The 17,569-nt window shown below is 37.5% G+C and overlaps 2 protein-coding genes across 4 annotated transcripts; both read right to left on the reverse strand.

The window, feature by feature from the left end:
• Window positions 1-1,374: 1,374 nt before the first annotated feature.
• On the reverse strand, window positions 1,375-15,297 carry LOC131663843 (uncharacterized). Of its 2 annotated transcripts, none has more exons than XM_058934545.1 (9): window positions 14,197-15,297; window positions 13,567-13,934; window positions 12,466-13,063; window positions 12,056-12,387; window positions 8,580-11,978; window positions 6,935-8,513; window positions 6,394-6,774; window positions 5,143-6,306; window positions 1,375-5,049 (listed from the first exon to the last, which is right to left on the reverse strand). In XM_058934545.1, the coding sequence occupies exons 1-9, from the start codon at window positions 14,600-14,602 to the stop codon at window positions 4,778-4,780; spliced, it is 8,499 nt and encodes a 2,832-aa protein (XP_058790528.1). In that variant the 5' UTR covers window positions 14,603-15,297; the 3' UTR covers window positions 1,375-4,777. The 2 variants fall into 2 exon arrangements, with proteins under 2 accessions (XP_058790528.1, XP_058790526.1); XM_058934543.1 differs by having other exon boundaries at window positions 13,507-13,934.
• A 388-nt stretch (window positions 15,298-15,685) lies between these two features.
• LOC131663929 (protein phosphatase methylesterase 1) lies at window positions 15,686-17,549 on the reverse strand. 2 transcript variants are annotated; one of them, XM_058934714.1, is made up of 2 exons: window positions 17,232-17,549; window positions 15,686-17,144 (listed from the first exon to the last, which is right to left on the reverse strand). In XM_058934714.1, exon 2 carries the CDS (start codon window positions 17,140-17,142, stop codon window positions 16,021-16,023), a length of 1,122 nt encoding a protein of 373 aa, XP_058790697.1. In that variant the 5' UTR covers window positions 17,143-17,144; window positions 17,232-17,549; the 3' UTR covers window positions 15,686-16,020. The 2 variants fall into 2 exon arrangements, with proteins under 2 accessions (XP_058790697.1, XP_058790696.1); XM_058934713.1 differs by having other exon boundaries at window positions 15,686-17,549.
• Between the last annotated feature and the right edge of the window lie 20 nt (window positions 17,550-17,569).

Raw genomic sequence — 17,569 nt, forward strand, 5'->3', positions numbered from 1 at the left:
CAGACCACATAGAATTTCATTTCATAATAAACTTTAATTTCCATAAAAGCCACATTCAAATAATTAATAGAAGATAAAAGAGAATATTTTCGAAAAATATTGATATTCTTAATTGCGTCTCAAGAAAACAATAATAATTAAACGAACGTACTATGTACGTCAAATATTTCTTTTTCTCAGCTATGTAAACCTCTAATCAGTCGATTTATGACATAATATAGCATTATTTTAAAGAAGCATTTGCAAAAAAATATTTATTGCTATTTTATTAATTACATCAGTTAATTATTAGAGACTAATAGAAATTAAGCCAACTATACTGAATAACATTGAAAAAATTACCCGTATTTTTTCTAAATTGACAATTTTTTTTCAAAGACTAACTCATCATACACAACTATGTAAATGCTGAAGAGACAGTATTTTATAGTTTTTCCAAGACGTAATTGAGTTTTAATGTTTAAGATGTAGTAAATAAGTAGAAACTATTCATACACCTCTCACGTGTTGGTCAAATCTATTTCTTACATATAACACGATTAAAATCGTTTCTTTGTCGTTTGATACTTTCATTTTGATTTTAAATTACTACTTTAAATTTAAATGTTTGTTTTCTGAAATAATGATTTATATTTTCAAAAGGCGTCAGTAGGTCTGTAAAAATGTGTATTTAAATTCAAGAAAATTGATGAAAAATTTCAGAGTTTGAATGAAAATCGATGCTATTGATTTCGTTTATCGTTCGAATTCATTTATGGAATGAGCCTATCTATATATATCCAAATATTACACGTTGTTAAACAAGTAGATTTTAAGAAAGTCACGTTGAAATAAAATATTACGAGGAAAAAAATTAATTTATTGAATTTATTGGTATTACAATTTGCAACCGATCTCGCGCTTTGATTGCTGATAATTGTTAGCACGAGCAGTCTCTAATGAATCTGTGGTCCAGCTTGTACAATATGCAATGTCCTCAATTGCAGCGTTTTGCACACTCGGCCTCATTACAAAAATTATATAAAGCTTCGCCTAAAATATAAAATATTTGTCAATCGATCACGTACGAATCAGTAATGGTAGTTGAAATCATGTAAATAGAAAATCGACAATGCTCAATGAAACAGAGAAGTTGTCGATAGATACGCAAAGCAAAACTTACTATTAATATAATTACAGTAACTAATAATGAAAATAATGAACATGAGAAGCATACAAAGCTTTATTTTTCTATATTTCAAATCGGCTCGTCTGACAATTTCAAAAGCTAAAATTAAACTGATGCACAAGTAAATGCTATAGCACTTCGATCGGAAGACACTAGCGATAAAAAGTTTTAAAGTATAATTTAAAATAGGAATTGTGTAGCAATAATAGAATTTTCAGCAATTTCGAAAAAAAACAATTAACTAATCTGTTAAAGGTCAGCTATTTATAACGAATAATTGCTGAAGATCAAACAATGTATATTTTCATTTATTTTCTTCTTTATTGAAGCTTAACGCAATGGAAAATTTATTCACAGTTCATTATAACGAACCTTAGCCATTGAACAGTTGGTTTTAACAATTGAATAAAATATATTGAGTACACGATACTTCGAGAGCTAACGCAATTGTAAGCTTTGTAAATGTCCCTTGTACAACTTGTCCATCTCAGGTCTTAGATCACACCTAACGTAAGGGCAATATGAAACATAAGAAGAAAGCGCTTACCATAATAAAGACCACCAAAAAAATTATTATCTTATACAGAGATTTTTTTCCGGAAAAAGCTTACAACGTCGTCACGCATATGTGTATGAAACGGCAATAAATTTTGTTTTTCTCTAGTTGTTCAATGACCTATCTATGAAAGTTAAATGTAAAAATAGTAATATTTAATTCGTTTCATTAACATTCAACGTTATTTTTCTTGTATGCTTGTCATTGTCTATCGAAACCCATCTTATAGACAACGCCGCACTTTATAAAGAGCTTTACTTTGTTTTTTTTTCAATGTAAAAATTGTCCGAAATCGAAGTTGTAATTTAACAGGTATGCGTGTTCACTGATTCAGTTATGGTAATTCAATATGAACCTCGAAAATTTTTATAATAGAAGAAAAATAGTTCTATATTAGCAAAAGGTACGTACAAAAAATAGAGGTGAGGCATATGGTATAAACAATTTATTTTACATAAGATACTCCAACATCGAGAAAAGCGATAATTGTGTTAACATCGTCGCAGTCGTTTTTCGACATCGCATACGACGCAGAGTCAATAATAAATAAGTATGAAATGTAAATAATGGCTATTTACAAAATACGCAAATGGCAAATAATCTATGAAAAAGGAAAAGAGACCGCTTCATTCGTCGATAGAGTAAAAATTGTTTTATCTTTTCTGATTTTGTTGTTGTTGTCGGACTATACACATTTACTCATGTAATTCAATAAACGTTATATACTATCATTCAATTATACTTATTATTACTAAAATTCTTTTTACTTACTCTTACTGTACGTTTATTTTGTATAGCCTAATTATTCAGGATACTGATGTCTGTACAATCATTGCAAGTATCGCGCTTTCTCTTTTTACCTTTTACGCCAATTTCGGCGGTTAATTTTTTTTCCAAAAAAATCATTGAACTAAATATTATCTAAGTAATCTATGACGCATTCAAAAGGACAAATACCACGCATTAGAAGACAATTCAATTTTTAACATATTTTTTAACAGGCTAATTGTTCACAAAAAAATTAGAATTTTAGTACAAGATAATTTCTATATATATGTACATTTTAAATGTAAAACGTTGAATATTTTTGTTACATTGTTACTGTGTATAGTTCTCAATTCAAATAAAAATTAATAAGCCAGGATGGGCCGAGTCACCACGTTTCTTTTAGCACGATTTTCATTCAAAGCTACCTGTGTTTTCCACTGAAAAGTCCATGTGATAAATGCATTAGAGTAAATTGTATTTTTCACATACTCATCTAATAATCATTTAACATTGATAAAATTTACCTAATTATCATTACTCGTCTCTCGATAAAAATTCGCAAAAGAAGATTGTTTTTTCAATTGAGTTTCCATCAAATAAGAAAATTTTACAAAATCTTATTCGTACCCGAATAAATACGCTTCTTTATTTCTTATGAAATAAAATATGCAATCTTTAAACAACGTCGTATAACAAAAGAAATCTTTGCAAAAAGAAATACTATAAAACCCAACCTAACGACCACTGTGCCAATAAAAATCTTTCACTCCATAACACATTCTTATAAAGATAACAGAGAAGAAATTAACAAACTCTGAATCTCCACGTATTTTTCTTACAACACTATCAATTTTCACCATCTCATCACACACACACACACACACATACATGTATAATATAGGAAAAATCATGCACCTACAGCTGCCTTACGTTAGTAACAGGTCGTGAATTGTGTTTCAATAAAGAAAAGAGAACATAGAAAAGAGAGGACAGTTCAACAAAGAGTCGTGATCGATCGCAAGTTGCGAGACAAAAAACAAAAATTATCACAGTATTCAAAAACGCGAGTGATGACGATTTTTAGGCCGCCACTTCAATAATCCTCGAGTTTTCCATTCTCGTACAGCGCGAATTTTGTCTCTAAACAAGCGACGACGTGTCTACTTTTTTATATACTTTTTATTACAGTAAGTTTGTCAATTCAAAGCACTTTTGTTACTGGCTGGCTATAACGAATACTGTTTTTTTATTCCCGTAAGTTTTTTACTATTTACGTTCACGAATAGAAACGTATATAATATGCTTGTAAAAAATGTCTGCGACAACATTACGACGAGTAACACGTAACAGTTACAGCTACTTGGACAAGTTGTTTATATACTTTTGAGTATATATTAGATTTCTAATATATGTATATATAAACGGTCAGTTTCATTCTCTTAGGCTTTGATTACCATCAATGCTCAAACAGAAAAAAGAATATATTGAAAAAACGAAATATGAGAATTAAAAGTCGGCGAGTGACTCGACCTCTGGCGAGGCATTTGTATTGCCTCACACTTATAATATTAACGACGAAAAATGTTACTTGTTTGTCAACTAATTGCACTCAATGTTCTTTGTGAAGTAAGAAATTCGTCAACTCTGATATAAAGCCTATAATATAATCTACCTATATTTACTTATACTTGCTTGTGTGTTCGCTCGCATCATAATGTACAACTTTTAATCGCACTATCTAAGAGTATACATATAAAAAGAAACTGACACTTAATTATAATTAACTAAGCCGATAGCGGCTGCCCTTCTATGCCGATTCCTATACTGAAGCTTTTTTTTTTCTTACAGCTTGGTATCATTCGGTCTTCGACTTTCGAGATAATTTGTGCATTATCAAGTTTATTAACCACTGATTACTTGATAAAAAAGAAAATCTCAATTCTGTCGGAGAATGAATGATGATCTTACAAATCAGTCGGTACGATTAGGAGTTTGGTAAAATCTTTATCTTTAAAATTAATCCATTTTAACAAATAGAAAATTTGATGGCTGACAAGAAGCAGCATTCTTTCATTTACAATTCCTTTTCTACCAAAAACTCGTTTCCTATTAAATTCATTATGAATATTTTTTATGCATAAAAAAACTGATATTAAAAAATATTATCTTCAGTATCATTGAGACGCATTTCAAGTAATCAAACCGCAAATTTTCGATTTCTTCTCAACGTATAAAGTTTACCAAACTCCATCGCAAAAACTTAAGTATCGTAACCACCCAAAAGATTAAGAAGCCGGCGGTTGTGGCTCAGCTGGAACTCCTGGGTTAGGATATGGTGGCAAGAATGAGTAGTTTGGATAAGGAGGTGGCGGTGGATGTGGAAAAGGCGCGTAGTAATTCGACGGTGGTCCTGCCGCAGATGGAGGTGGTGGGCCATAACTTCTGTACGGATCTGCTGCTGTCGGTGGTGGCGGTGGAAAGGCTGGATACATACGTGCGTAATCAGCGTTGTAACTTGCTGTACCGTAAGCTGGATAAGTTGCCGCCGTTGCCGCTGCTGTGAAATGAACAACGACAAGGTTATTTTATCGTTGAAATGAAAAATTTCCTTTAACAGATTTTTTAAAAATATTTCTCGTATAAATCTCACCTCCAGCAGAATAAGTCGCACTACCACCAGGTGCAGGATAATGCTGAGCATAAGGATCATAAGGTGGATAAGGTCCAGGTGCATAAGCCGGTCTGACGCTCGACGGATGACTAAATGCAGTTGGTCCATGAGGATCTTCCCTCATTGGCGTACTACTATTACTAGTAGTGGACGTTGTATCTGAAGGTTTAGCGGGCGTAGTTTCCTTCGTCGGCCTTGAGAAAGTCGCTGCCTCGCCACTGTTACTACTTTTCGTTGGCTTCTCATCTGTTGGTTTCGTTGCCGTTTGTGCATAGTATGAAGCATAAGGATCAGCGAGTGGCCTCGTTCTTGGATCCGTATAATCATAATATCTTGGGTATTGCGCATAAGGATATCCAGAAAGCGGTTGACTCTCCATTTCCATTGTTGGTTTTGCTCCCGTTGGAGCAGGAGTTGATTTGCTCGTTTCAGCTCGAGGTGCGGCTGGACGCGGTTGTGGCCTTGTTGGTTGCTGTTGATACGGCTGATACGGTTGATGCAATCGCTTCGATGGATCTTCTATTATTACGTCGTCACTGTTGTCAATCTTCCTCTCCTGTTGCCTATTTATCTCGAGCTTGCGTGGAATATTGATCTTCGGCTCGATTCCGTACGGAGTTGGATGCATGCCGTGCAATCTCGAATTGTCCAAAGGGAAATTTGGACTTCTCTTGGTTTCCATCATCGGTCTTGGTAAATTCGTATCAGTATCCGAATTCGATAGTCTACTTGAAGCTGGACTATAATCTGAATTCGATCCCTTTTCACTTACAACATCTTCGATTCGTACTTCTTCCACCCTTTGTTCTGGACGAACTTTGTGACCATCTGATGAGTTTGAACTGTCACCTATATCGTCATGCTTAGATTTACTGATTCGCGACATGGAAACCTGATTTGAGTTGAATTGACTATTGTAAGGTTTGGCTGTTGCCGTTGCCACTGATTTTCTTCGATTCACCACTTCTTTTTCACCGAAAGGCCTGTAGTTCACACCCGTTCTCATGGCCATTGGACGACTTGGTTGTAATGGTACACTGGACGTTGAAGACTTGGGTATGATTGAAATCGCCGAGTTGTTTCGCAAAGGAAAACTTACTTCTCCTTTGTTCACGTTGTTTCTATGTGGCACCGGAGTAATACCTGTAAAAATGAAAAAAAATGTAGTCGTGAATAAAAAATCAGTATTATTTTACAAAAATATATTGCTATCATGATTTAAAAACGTACCCTTTTTCGACGGTTCTTCATCTTTCTTTCCTCCCTGATTAACTTTAAGTGCAGTCCTAATGGCAATAATTTTACCAGATTCTAACTGCATATAAATTCCTTTAGGACTCTTCAACACCATAACTCTTTGTCCAGCCTTCAACACAATACTGCCTTTATCGGGTGAATTTGTTGGAATAACAACATCAAGTGGTAGAGTCATTTCTTGAGCGCTCATGCCTTGACGCTGCCAGACTTCTGCGGGAATCCACCTGCTACCGCCGGGATTACGTGATAGTCCTTCAGCGCCACGCTGTTGCATTGGTCGTACTGATGCAACGGGCTTAGGCGTTGGTCCGTCACGGATTTGCCTTATTTGTAAATTGCCTGATTGTACGGACACTGAGAATAAAAAAAACAGTAGTTTGTTATGTTTTGTCTTTGATAAATAAATTGAGATTTTCATAATATTGTCTAATATAATATTCGCAAAATAACTGTAAAATGTAGTAAATCAAAATAATGTATTATACAACAAAAGTAGATTTATAAAAAAAATTACCTCTAGCCGCAGTATTTCCAGGTACATAATTATAACTCGGTCTCGATGTAGCAGCCATTTTCTCAAGCTCATATCCTCTCCTAGCCAGTCTCTTCTCCGCTTGACTAAGTTTCTTATCCTTCCTATCGACTAGTAAACTGTCATGATGGAATGGTTGTTTCGTCAATAAAGTCGAGTATTTCTCCAAAACAATATGCATCACTTCATCAGGAAAATTGTCCTTGGCTTCAGAAAAGTCTTGAGGATCACTATCTTCCTCCCAATCCCAATTTAATGTTGTAGCTTCTTTGAGAGACAAGTGAGCATCAGGATTACATTGATCTACAACTCGATCTGACATGCCTTGTTTACTAATCTGGCGATCGTAAATTTTTCGTTCAAGGCAATTGTCCGTTACTAGACGATAGACGTAACAATTTTTCTGCTGACCGTAACGATAAACTCGACACACCGCTTGAGTGTCATGGCAAGGATTCCACGATGCGTCGAATACTATCGCTCGATTAGCTCCAACAAGATTGATTCCCAACGAACCAGCTCTTGTCGATACGAGGAATAAATGAATCTTAGGATTAGCGTTGAATTCGTTGATGAGCTTTTCTCGCTCTAAAGCACTAGTACTACCATCCAGTCTGTAATAGTTCGTATTTTTCGCCCAAGATTCAGTCTTACCATCAGCGTATTTGAAATCGTTTCTTGCTAAAAAGTCTTCGATTAGATTAAGCGTAAAGAGCGATTGCGAAAATGCAAGAATACGATCGCCAAGGCGAATTGCCTCTTCAAGGATACAAAAGAAAATTGTCATTTTAGCTGAAGCATCGATCAAACCAGGTACGTAACCCTTCATTAATTCTGTTGCCCAGTCATAAGGGATTCCTGGCTCTTGATCTTTAAACACGTTCATCGAGTTAGGTAAACCAGTAGGCGAACATTTATCTTTTTCCACATCGTCTTTAAGAACAGTCTCGTCGTCGGATTTATCTTCTTTGTCTTTATCTTTATCTGGCAGTTTGTTTTTATCTTGATCAATGATACATTTTTCTTCGTCTTTCGACGGTTCTGGAATACTTTGAACAGATGTTGTATTATTATAATTAGTGCCAGGATTGTTCGGTACAGGCTGTAGAGACGTTTGATTTTGTTGAGGTGGTTTCGTATCGGGCGGATAATTTTGATACTGGCTCAGCTGCTGATTTGTTTGATAATTACCACTCGTTTCAGCTTGATAATTTGTTTGATATTGGTTAGATTGATTTTGATTGTAGTAAGGATTGTTTGGATTCTGATAATTTCCTTGCCAATATTGATTTTGTCCTTGCGTTGGTGGCTGCTGAGTATTGGGCGTTTGATTGGATGCTGGCATTGGAGTATGATTATTTGTCGTTGATGAGAAATTGTTTCCAGTTTGTTGATAACTGTAGCCTGGTTCAGTTTTAATTGTTTGAGAAGGTTGTTGATAATTCTGAACTGGCTGGTTTGATTGCGGTTGATAGTTGTACGTCGTTTGGACAGATGAATTAGTCGATCCTGCTTGATTTTGTTGATAACCGATTGAACCCTGCTGCGGCGTTTGCTGTGACTAAAAAATAAGTAATAATCAAAGTGATCTTTCCTTTCTCGCGTACATTAAAAAAATATTAATTACCTGGTTTGTCGGTTGATAAGCTGGAACTGGTTGATTGTAACCGTGAGGTTGTTGATATTGTGTAGTCTGTTGCTGCTGCACTGGTTGTTGATACTGCTGTGCCTGCTGTTGCGGCTGCTGCTGTACAGGCGGTGGTTGATATTGTGTTTGTCGTTGCTGCTGCTGTTGTGGCTGCTGCACAGGTTGTTGATACTGTTGCGACTGCGATTGTTGTTGCTGTGTTGATTGTTGATAAGACTGTTGTTTTTGTTGTTGATTGCCATAACCAAATTGAGTTTGCTGCACTGTACTAGGTGGTACCTGATTCTGTGGATAGCTCAAAGTCGAATCTTGATGTCCTCCTTTTAATCCTTTCGTTTGATAACCTTGTTGTTGATTTGGCTGCTGCTGCTGCTGCTGCTGCTGCTGCTGCTGCTGCTGCTGCTGCTGTTGTTGCTGCTGCTGCTGCTGCTGATGCTGCGCTTGATTGGAATTATATGCCATATTCGGCGAAGTAACTGGATTCGGTGTTACATTTGGAGTTCCAGTGTATGAGTGAGATTGATTTGGCATAGGAGTTGAAGAGCTTTGCTGCTGACCACTTTGTGCCGTGCTGTTAGCGTACGGCTGATGTAGTTGTGGTGTCGAGCTCGAGTACGATTGATTAGGCTGCTGTGTATTTGCACCCGAATACTGTTGATTCTGTGGTTGTATCGTTGAATTCGCATATAATTGTGTTCCAACGTTAGCGTATGATTGATTTTGCGGAGTCGGACTGGAATATTGTTGATTTGTTTGCGCACTTAATGGCTGCGAGTACGGACCAGGAGTTTGTTGGTTCTGTGGATAATTCGGAGCAGGTGGGTTTGAGGATTGTTGCTGATATCCAGCTCCAATTTGACTTTGCTGTTGTTGCGATTGCTGGTAATTCGTACTTTGACTCGGTGGCTGTTGCTGTTGTTGAGAACCAGCAGGATAATTTTGCATTGGCTGACTTGTACTACCGTACCCCTGATTAGTCGGTGGATAAGAACCGTAATTTGACGATGTCATCTGATTTGACTGTTGATTTTGATAACCACCCGCCTGCGAGTATGTTTGTCCTTGATAACTTGTATTCTCCGTATTCTGGTAAGGATAATTAGGGCGTTGATAATTTGTTGTACTTCCTGGTGTAGCCACTGTTGATTGATTCTGTTCAGGCCGATAATTCTGTGTATTCGACGATGGACTTGGGCCTGTAGGCGAAGGCCCTGGGAATCTCTCAGTGTAATTTTGTTGTTGTGGTTGCTGTGCTTGATATTGCTCCGATGTTTGATTTTGATTGCCAGGTTGATAACTCGAGTTTTGTGCGTAAGGTGGAAAACTTTGATTGCTAGCTGGTGGATATGATTGCTGAGGTTGATTGTTAGTCAGTGGGTATGACTGTGGTTGATTTTGCTGAGGCTGATTGACATTCGGTAGATAAGGCTGCTGCGTTTGCTGACTTTGATTGTTAGCTGGTGGATATGCTGATTGAGCTTGCTGAGTAGGATTCCCATTAGGTGGATAAGATGGTTGCGTTGGCTGATTCCCAGCAGCTGAGAACGCAGACTGAGATTGTTGATTCGGATTATTAGGCGCTGAATACTGCGACTGTTGATTTTGATTGCCGTAGTAATTGCTGTACTCTCCAGTTTGATAATTCTGATAGCCTCCTTGCTGTGACTGTTGATACTTATTTTGCGGTTGTTGTGTGAATGCCGAGCCTTGAACTGTTGAAGGTGGTGGTGGTGGTGGCGGTGGTGGTGGTGGTGGTGGTGGTGGTGGTGGCGGCGGCGGTGGTGGTGGTGGTGGTGGTGCATTGAAATTCTGAAAACCTTGAGTTTGTTGCTCTCCAGCCTCACCATTTTCCATCGACATATCTGAAGCATTCGGTTGTACACTGGCTGCAGGTTTATTCTGCGGACTGCCTTTCTTGGACTTTTTACTTTCCCCCTTGGGTGCTCTCGCTTTTGGTGTACGTTTAATTCCTGCGGCAGCGGCAGCCTTGTCAGCTATCGTTTCCTCAAGATCTAAATCATCTTCTTCGTTGGCTTGTCGCTTTTTCAAAAAGTGATATAACACGTCAGGATGATTCCAAATCTTACAACATACGGCGAAAGCTTTCAATGGATTCGGTACAGCTCGAGTTTTAACCACTTGATTCATAAAAGTATCGTATAGCTTCCTCTGGTGCGGCGTCATTCTTACTAATAGAATATACTCTTCTTTACGAGGTAGAGAGACTTGCAGAACGGAATGGGAACGTCGCTGAACGAAACCCTCAAGAAGTGAATGTAGCACATGGGCACGATAACGCATTAGTCTTATATCCTGAGGTGTCGAATCGATGCACTGTCCGTTCTGAATGGGGCGCTCGAACATGTTGCAAAACTCGCTCTTCGTACCTAGATAATTTGGACGTACAAAATCCACCATACACCAGTACTCCAGAAGATTATTTTGCAGAGGATAGCCTGTCAATACTATCCTTCGCTTTGTTCTCATTTGTTTTAATGCCAAGCTAATACTTGCATGGGAATTCTTGATCCTGTGACCTTCATCACAAATAACCAAATCAGGTCCGGGATTAACCAGTGCAGTATGCATCTCATCGAGTAACGGTTTATTCTTATCGTCATCGTCGGCTGTAGGATCTTTAAATGGCTGTCCGCGTTTTCTCTTTGCTTTATTTGGCTTTTTCAGCGACAACTGTCTGTACAGCTCATAACCGATAAGTAAAACACCACCGACTTTTTGCCACTCCCGAATCACACGAGCTCTTGCCGCCATTGTCTTATGAGAGTCATTGAGTATATGTAGAGCAAAGTGTCGCGGGCGTATTTCCATATCAGGCGGAGCAGCCACACTAAAAGGTGTTTTGACCGTCACGGGATCTTTCTCATCTTTCTTCAGTTCTTCAGTTTCCTTCTTTGTCTCCTCCTTGGGTTCCGATTTTACTTGATTCTCCGTTGATGCTGGCATTATTGCTGTTGGAGAGGGATTTTCCTTCTTCACTTCCGGAGGTACATCGGGACGTGATGGAGGTTGAGAGCCATAAGTAGGATAGGGAACTCCATAACCAGGATAAGGATTATGAGGATCTTGATAAGTTGGTGCTGTTGGTGGTGGATAAGTGTACTGAGGCATGCCATAAGGATCAGGTTTATAACCTGAGTATGGTTGACCAAAGCGGGGATCGTACATGTTACCTGCTGGAACGTAAGGATTGTAGGTTTGGTTGTAACTTGGATGAGATGGTGGATACGTTAATGATTCAGGTGTTATGGTTGACGGCGGTGGATGTTGGCTCGATGAATCGTGCTCGGAACTTTGCCGCGACATGTATCCAAGGTCACTTTGGTTACTTTCTTCTTTTATGTTCGCTTTCTCTTCGACCTACAAATACAACATTTTTTATTTTAGAAAGCTTGTTGTATTTAGATTATCAATGAAGATTGAAAACTCAAACCTACTTTAGGCTTATTAGGATCCTCGTACGGCAGCCACATATTAAATTCAGCCAGCCAATTCTGTAGCGTGTTAATCGGCATAATGCAAAGTACAGTCTTAGCATCGGTGCAACGAAAGAATATATCACAAAAACATGCGACTTGCAGAGTCTTTCCAAGGCCCATACTATGAGCGAGAATACAACCGAAGCCTGTACTTGTTTTGAATCTTTCGATACTTTCGACAATGTTGTCATAAAGAAAGCGAATGCCACCGATTTGATGAGCTTTAATTATGCGAGCGATTTGTGGTGCGAGGAACACGTCTGGTTCATCTTCTGGATGACCAACATTGACTATAGAAAAAGCGAACGTAATTTTAATAATTTTATAATGTTTGCAAGAGTTGAAAGAAAGAGATAAGAGTAAGTTACCTAATACTCTGCCTTGCGCATCTGGAACGTTATATCGATCGTTGGTATGCATTCCTGAATTGGCTGGATCTTCATCATTGTCCGTTTCTTCGGTCTCGCTAGGATCGCTCAGTACAATGCAATCGTCATCGGAACTATCACTGGAACTTGATATCGTTACCACATCTTTACCTTTACCTACTTTTTGTACTGGTTTTGTAGCAGCCGATAACTTTCGAGCTTGAATCATCTGTTTATCAGACATCGATTCATCCTCAACGTCGGCATAGTCGATGTCCACATCAGACAAATCCGAATCAGTGTAATATTCTAAATGCTCGACTGGTTCCTTCTTTGCTACCACAGGTGAAATGCTGACTGAAGGTGTCATCATACGAACGCGTTGTTGAGCGTTAGATTGTTGAGTGTTGCCCCGAGATGGTATTCGAGAGATAGATGTTTGTGTACTTTGGAAACCACCTCGACCACTTTTCTGCCAGCGACAGTTTTCGGACATTGGTCGACGTGGTGCTAAATTCGATTGTTGTGTGACTGAGACTTGTCCACCAGTAGACAGATTTGAGTTTACTTTTAACTGTACAGAGCTAGGAAGTCGAACCTAAGAATATTTGTAAAAAATTGGTTATTTCAACGAATTCGTTTTTTAAATAAAATATTAAATGGTTCAGTGTAGGTAATTGTAAATTTGTTTCACTTTATAGAAGAACATTTAAACAATTGATTACACCAAAGCTGCATGTTTTGCTTCATAATTCTGTGATAAGCAGCTGTTAATTTCTGCACCAAAATTAAAAAAGTGGCAGTTTTAATTCTCTCTTATGTAAACAGAAACGAACAACATTCTAAATTTTAATGCAAATAATCAATTTACATAAAGAAAATAAAGAAAAACTATTGCTCAAAAAATTCTCATTTTGAACGTTTACAAGTTTCCACTATGGAATTTAGTGTGACTGAAACTTGTTTGTATAAATGAATAAATTTTGAAAATTAATTGAAGAAGTATTTTTCTGAAAAACGTTTTATCAAAACACTGCCCACCTCAGACTCATCTTCTACACCAACATTGCTTCGTAAAAGGCTAGTCTGTCTTCGTTGTACCTCTCTAATGATCCTCTGTTGTTCCTGGACCCTCCTAAGACGTTCCATTTCCTGTCTCTGTGCAGCCAAAGTTGCCTCGTCAAGCTGCGTCTCGTCCATCACCTCTCGAATGTTTCTCCTCATGTTAGCCGATTTTTTATCCATTTTCTTATCGTTTTCAGCGTCATTAGCACCCTCAGAACCATCCTCTTTCTTTTGCTTCTTCTTAGTTGAATCGAAATTATCGTCGTGCTCAGCAAGACGTTTACTTGTCTCCAAATTGTCTCCTTCGTCAGATCGCGTCGAAGATTTTTCTTCAACCTCGTCTTCGTCCTCTTCCTTGCCAAGAAGGAAGGCTTCTGATACCTCTTGTCCTTCTATCGGTGCACCTGTAAACAAATGGGTTGTTAAAATTTGTGAACCTTAAATAATTGATTATTTAATCATTCCAGTTTAATTTAAATAAACATTTGAAAATAATATCTTATAGCTTATGTTTGATAACAATAATAAAATTTTTTCTCTATTAACTATGTGCTTCTAAAATAGCCAGATACATATAATATTCAAATCAGATGTACAACATTCGATTGTTATACATGAAGAATTAAATTTATATTCACACATCAATAAACAAACCAAAATATATACCTTCAAGCGGCAATGAATCCAATAAATTAACAGCATCTATGCCATCATCATCATCTTCCAACTCCTCATCAGAGCGAACCCCCCTTAAGTGCTGCCTTTCGCTTTCCATTCTCATTCCAATACGTGAATCAATAGTCTCATCCAATTCCATATCATCAGCAGAGCCTTCTGCTCTCATCTCCTTGATATCATTGTTCCTGTTGGACGATATTTTTTTTCTCTGCTCATCACTGGCATCAACAATATTATCTTCTTGTTGATTGATGGTCTGATGACCATCCATTATACTTTCAGGCTCAATTTGTTTACCATCCAGTGCTGTATTTGCAGGATGGTCCCTTTGGGGAACTTGATCTATGGTGACATCTCCTAAGTTTGCTAAATAACTATTAAAACTATCGGACATGTTGCTCGTTGAAACTTGCCATCACAGACAAACTGAGCCAGTGCCACCTCACATTTTTCACGCACGACTCTCTTGAAGAGAACCAATTTCCGTTTTACGTTAGAACCTCGTGCACTCACGAGCAACGCGTAAACAATAGCAGCACGGAATCACGAACGTAAACACACACTCGACGTACCCTCGCATATTAACTACGAAGCACCATTTGAGATAGACGACAATAAAAATTAATAGCTCTGGAGCAGCAGAACGCTTTGGGGGTTATCCGAGCGCGCTGGACCGCAGCTTCCGCTTGTAACAGGCAAGAGAAAAAAGCCAGGACACGACACTCTCTCTCTCTATACCTGGCGTCGTCCACCCCCGCCACTATAACTTTGTAGTCAGCGGCGGATTAATTTAACGTCGCTCTCTCTTTTCCTGTTGTGTGTATGCGTGTATGTGGGCAAAGGATTAGAAAGAGATAATTCCGTCGCCCCGCTGACGCTGTTTTACCCTCCTTCGTTGTTGTAAGGCAATGAATGACCAATGTCCTGTAGTCTGTTACCGTATATATTGTCTTTCTCCGTCTAGCTACTTTTTTCGTATCATCGCTGTCTCTGTTTTACCCGCAACCAACCGCCATCTTGGCACACGGAGTTTAGGGACATCTAGCAAAGTGACGCGCGAGCCCAGGGTATTATAAAGGGAAACGTTCGTATTCGTATATGTGCCGTTGCAACGCACACAGAAAAGAGAAAGAAAGAGGACTTTTGGGTAATTAATGCCACCCACTCTCAGCCCCCCTCACTGCATGACCTCCGTTCTTTTCTATATATTTCTCCACTACCAATATATAAAGCTCGCTCATTCTGCTCTTATGAAAATCTTACGATTGTCACTTGACTGCCATATTTTTTCCTTTTCTAATTAGAATTATTTAAAATGTTTCCAAATTTAATATACTTTTAATTTTAATTCACATTTCATGCTACTTTTGTATTAAAAATACATACAATTTTTTTTCTAAATTTCAGTTAAATATTTAAAATTGTTAAGGTTTATAAAGAATTTGAAAAAGAAAATAATTTATTTTTAATTGCTTTACATAAATGCTTTCTTTTATTTGGAGCCATTTTAGCAATTATAAAAAAAAGACTATTTCAAATTTGTATTATTTATCCACAGCTTTTTGAAACTTATGTATACAAGTGAAAATGATTTAATTTTAAGAATTGATTTTCTCTCATCAATAAAAAAACAACTTAATTACAGTACTCATGTTTATATGTGGAGTTCAACTCTATAAGTGTAACATGTTTTAATTGCAAAATTATTATAAAAAATCACTTTCGTGAGACACTCAAAAATTTCATAGCTTATTTGTTTTCCTCAAAGAAATGGAAATGCATAACATCTTATGATCTGCTCATGGTGATCTCTCAACAAGCTGGTACTGTCCAAGTAAAATCTGCTGTAGGTTTTGCATACTTATGTCTGACTAAAAATGTAGCCACAGCTTCTGCTACCTTGTCTGGTAAATCTTCTTGTACAGCATGGCCACAGGCAGTTAAAACTTGCAGTTGGAATTTACCTTGCATTTGGCCAACAGTGAGTTCTCTATCTAATCTGTCAACACCAGCAAGCAAAAGCATTTTTGGTGCAAGTATATCTAGAAAAGCTGCAGATAAACCTTCAAACCATTCGTTCCAATATTTTTCTGTCTTTGCAAGATTGATCCTCCATGTGTACTTGGTTGTATTGACATCGGTAGGTGCAGATGAGGTACTCAATTCACCTTCTGGTATAACTCCCATTGGTCCACCAAGCGGTGCTGAGTTTGTGTTGATATCTTCAGCTTCAGACTTTGATTCTAAATCATCAGCTCCCAAGACTTCAGTTTCTACATTTTTTATTTGTCCTGGCACAGAAACTTTTGCTGAATGATTATTTCTTATTTGGCCACTGCGAACGCACCACTCAATTGCTTTGGATATGGATGAAAATGATGAAGGGCGGGATCTCAAGAAACCTTGCATTGATCTAAGAGCATCGATAGCTGTTCCTTCCACTACATCTATCACAACAACACCAGCAATGTTTGGAATGAGAGGAGCCGATCTGACTGCAACAGCGCCACCCAAGCTATGACCAACAAGAATCACTGGCTGATTATTTGATACAATTTCTAATATTTTGGCAACATCAGTGGATAAAGTATTGATTGACAAGTCATCATCGTTTTTAGTAGTGGTACCACCATGACCTCTCATATCAATTGCCAAAACCTGGCATGTTACTAAGCCAATTATGCATTTTGTAAATTGAGACCATGTCAATGCACTGTAACCACCTCCATGTAATAATACTAATAAAGGTCCTTCGGTTCCTTGCTGGTAGACATGAAAAATATCACCATTCACATCAACTGGTTTTCTTTCACTAAAGTACTCTGTCCATGAAACTGGTTCATAATCTCTTTTTTGAATTGGACCTCTGTGTTGCAAAAGTCTTGATGACAATCTTGATGGATCATGCATACTGTTTGCTTTGGACTTGATCATTTCTTTTTGCAAAAAAGACATTTTTAAAATACTTGAACTCTCTGTTATTTATAATAAACTTGGCCCTTAAGAAAAAACAATACACTTACATTTTCATGTTGCTGTATGTAAACTTTTGTTTATCAACTATCAAGAATAAAATTTAAGAAGTCATGTTAACAAATCCTATGTTTTCACAAAACAATTGTAAGCTCTTTGTTGATACTGAATAGATATATATAGTTTCATAAAGTATGTGCTCTGTAACTACAGCTCTAAAATGTAAGCATTTAGAACACTGCAAAGGAAGATTTGCACAATTATCACTTAGTTTTTAGTTCACATCTATATATAAACCATTGTCAACTATTTGAAAAAAATATAAGAAAGACACTTTTCTTCAAAGTCCAAATCTTCGTTGAAAGTTAATTAGCAGTTTCACATGCAT

The sequence above is a fragment of the Phymastichus coffea genome, unplaced genomic scaffold (genome assembly GCF_024137745.1).
Source record: "Phymastichus coffea isolate CEN01 unplaced genomic scaffold, Cenicafe_Pcof_1.1 PCOF00039, whole genome shotgun sequence".
Taxonomy (NCBI): domain Eukaryota; kingdom Metazoa; phylum Arthropoda; class Insecta; order Hymenoptera; family Eulophidae; genus Phymastichus; species Phymastichus coffea.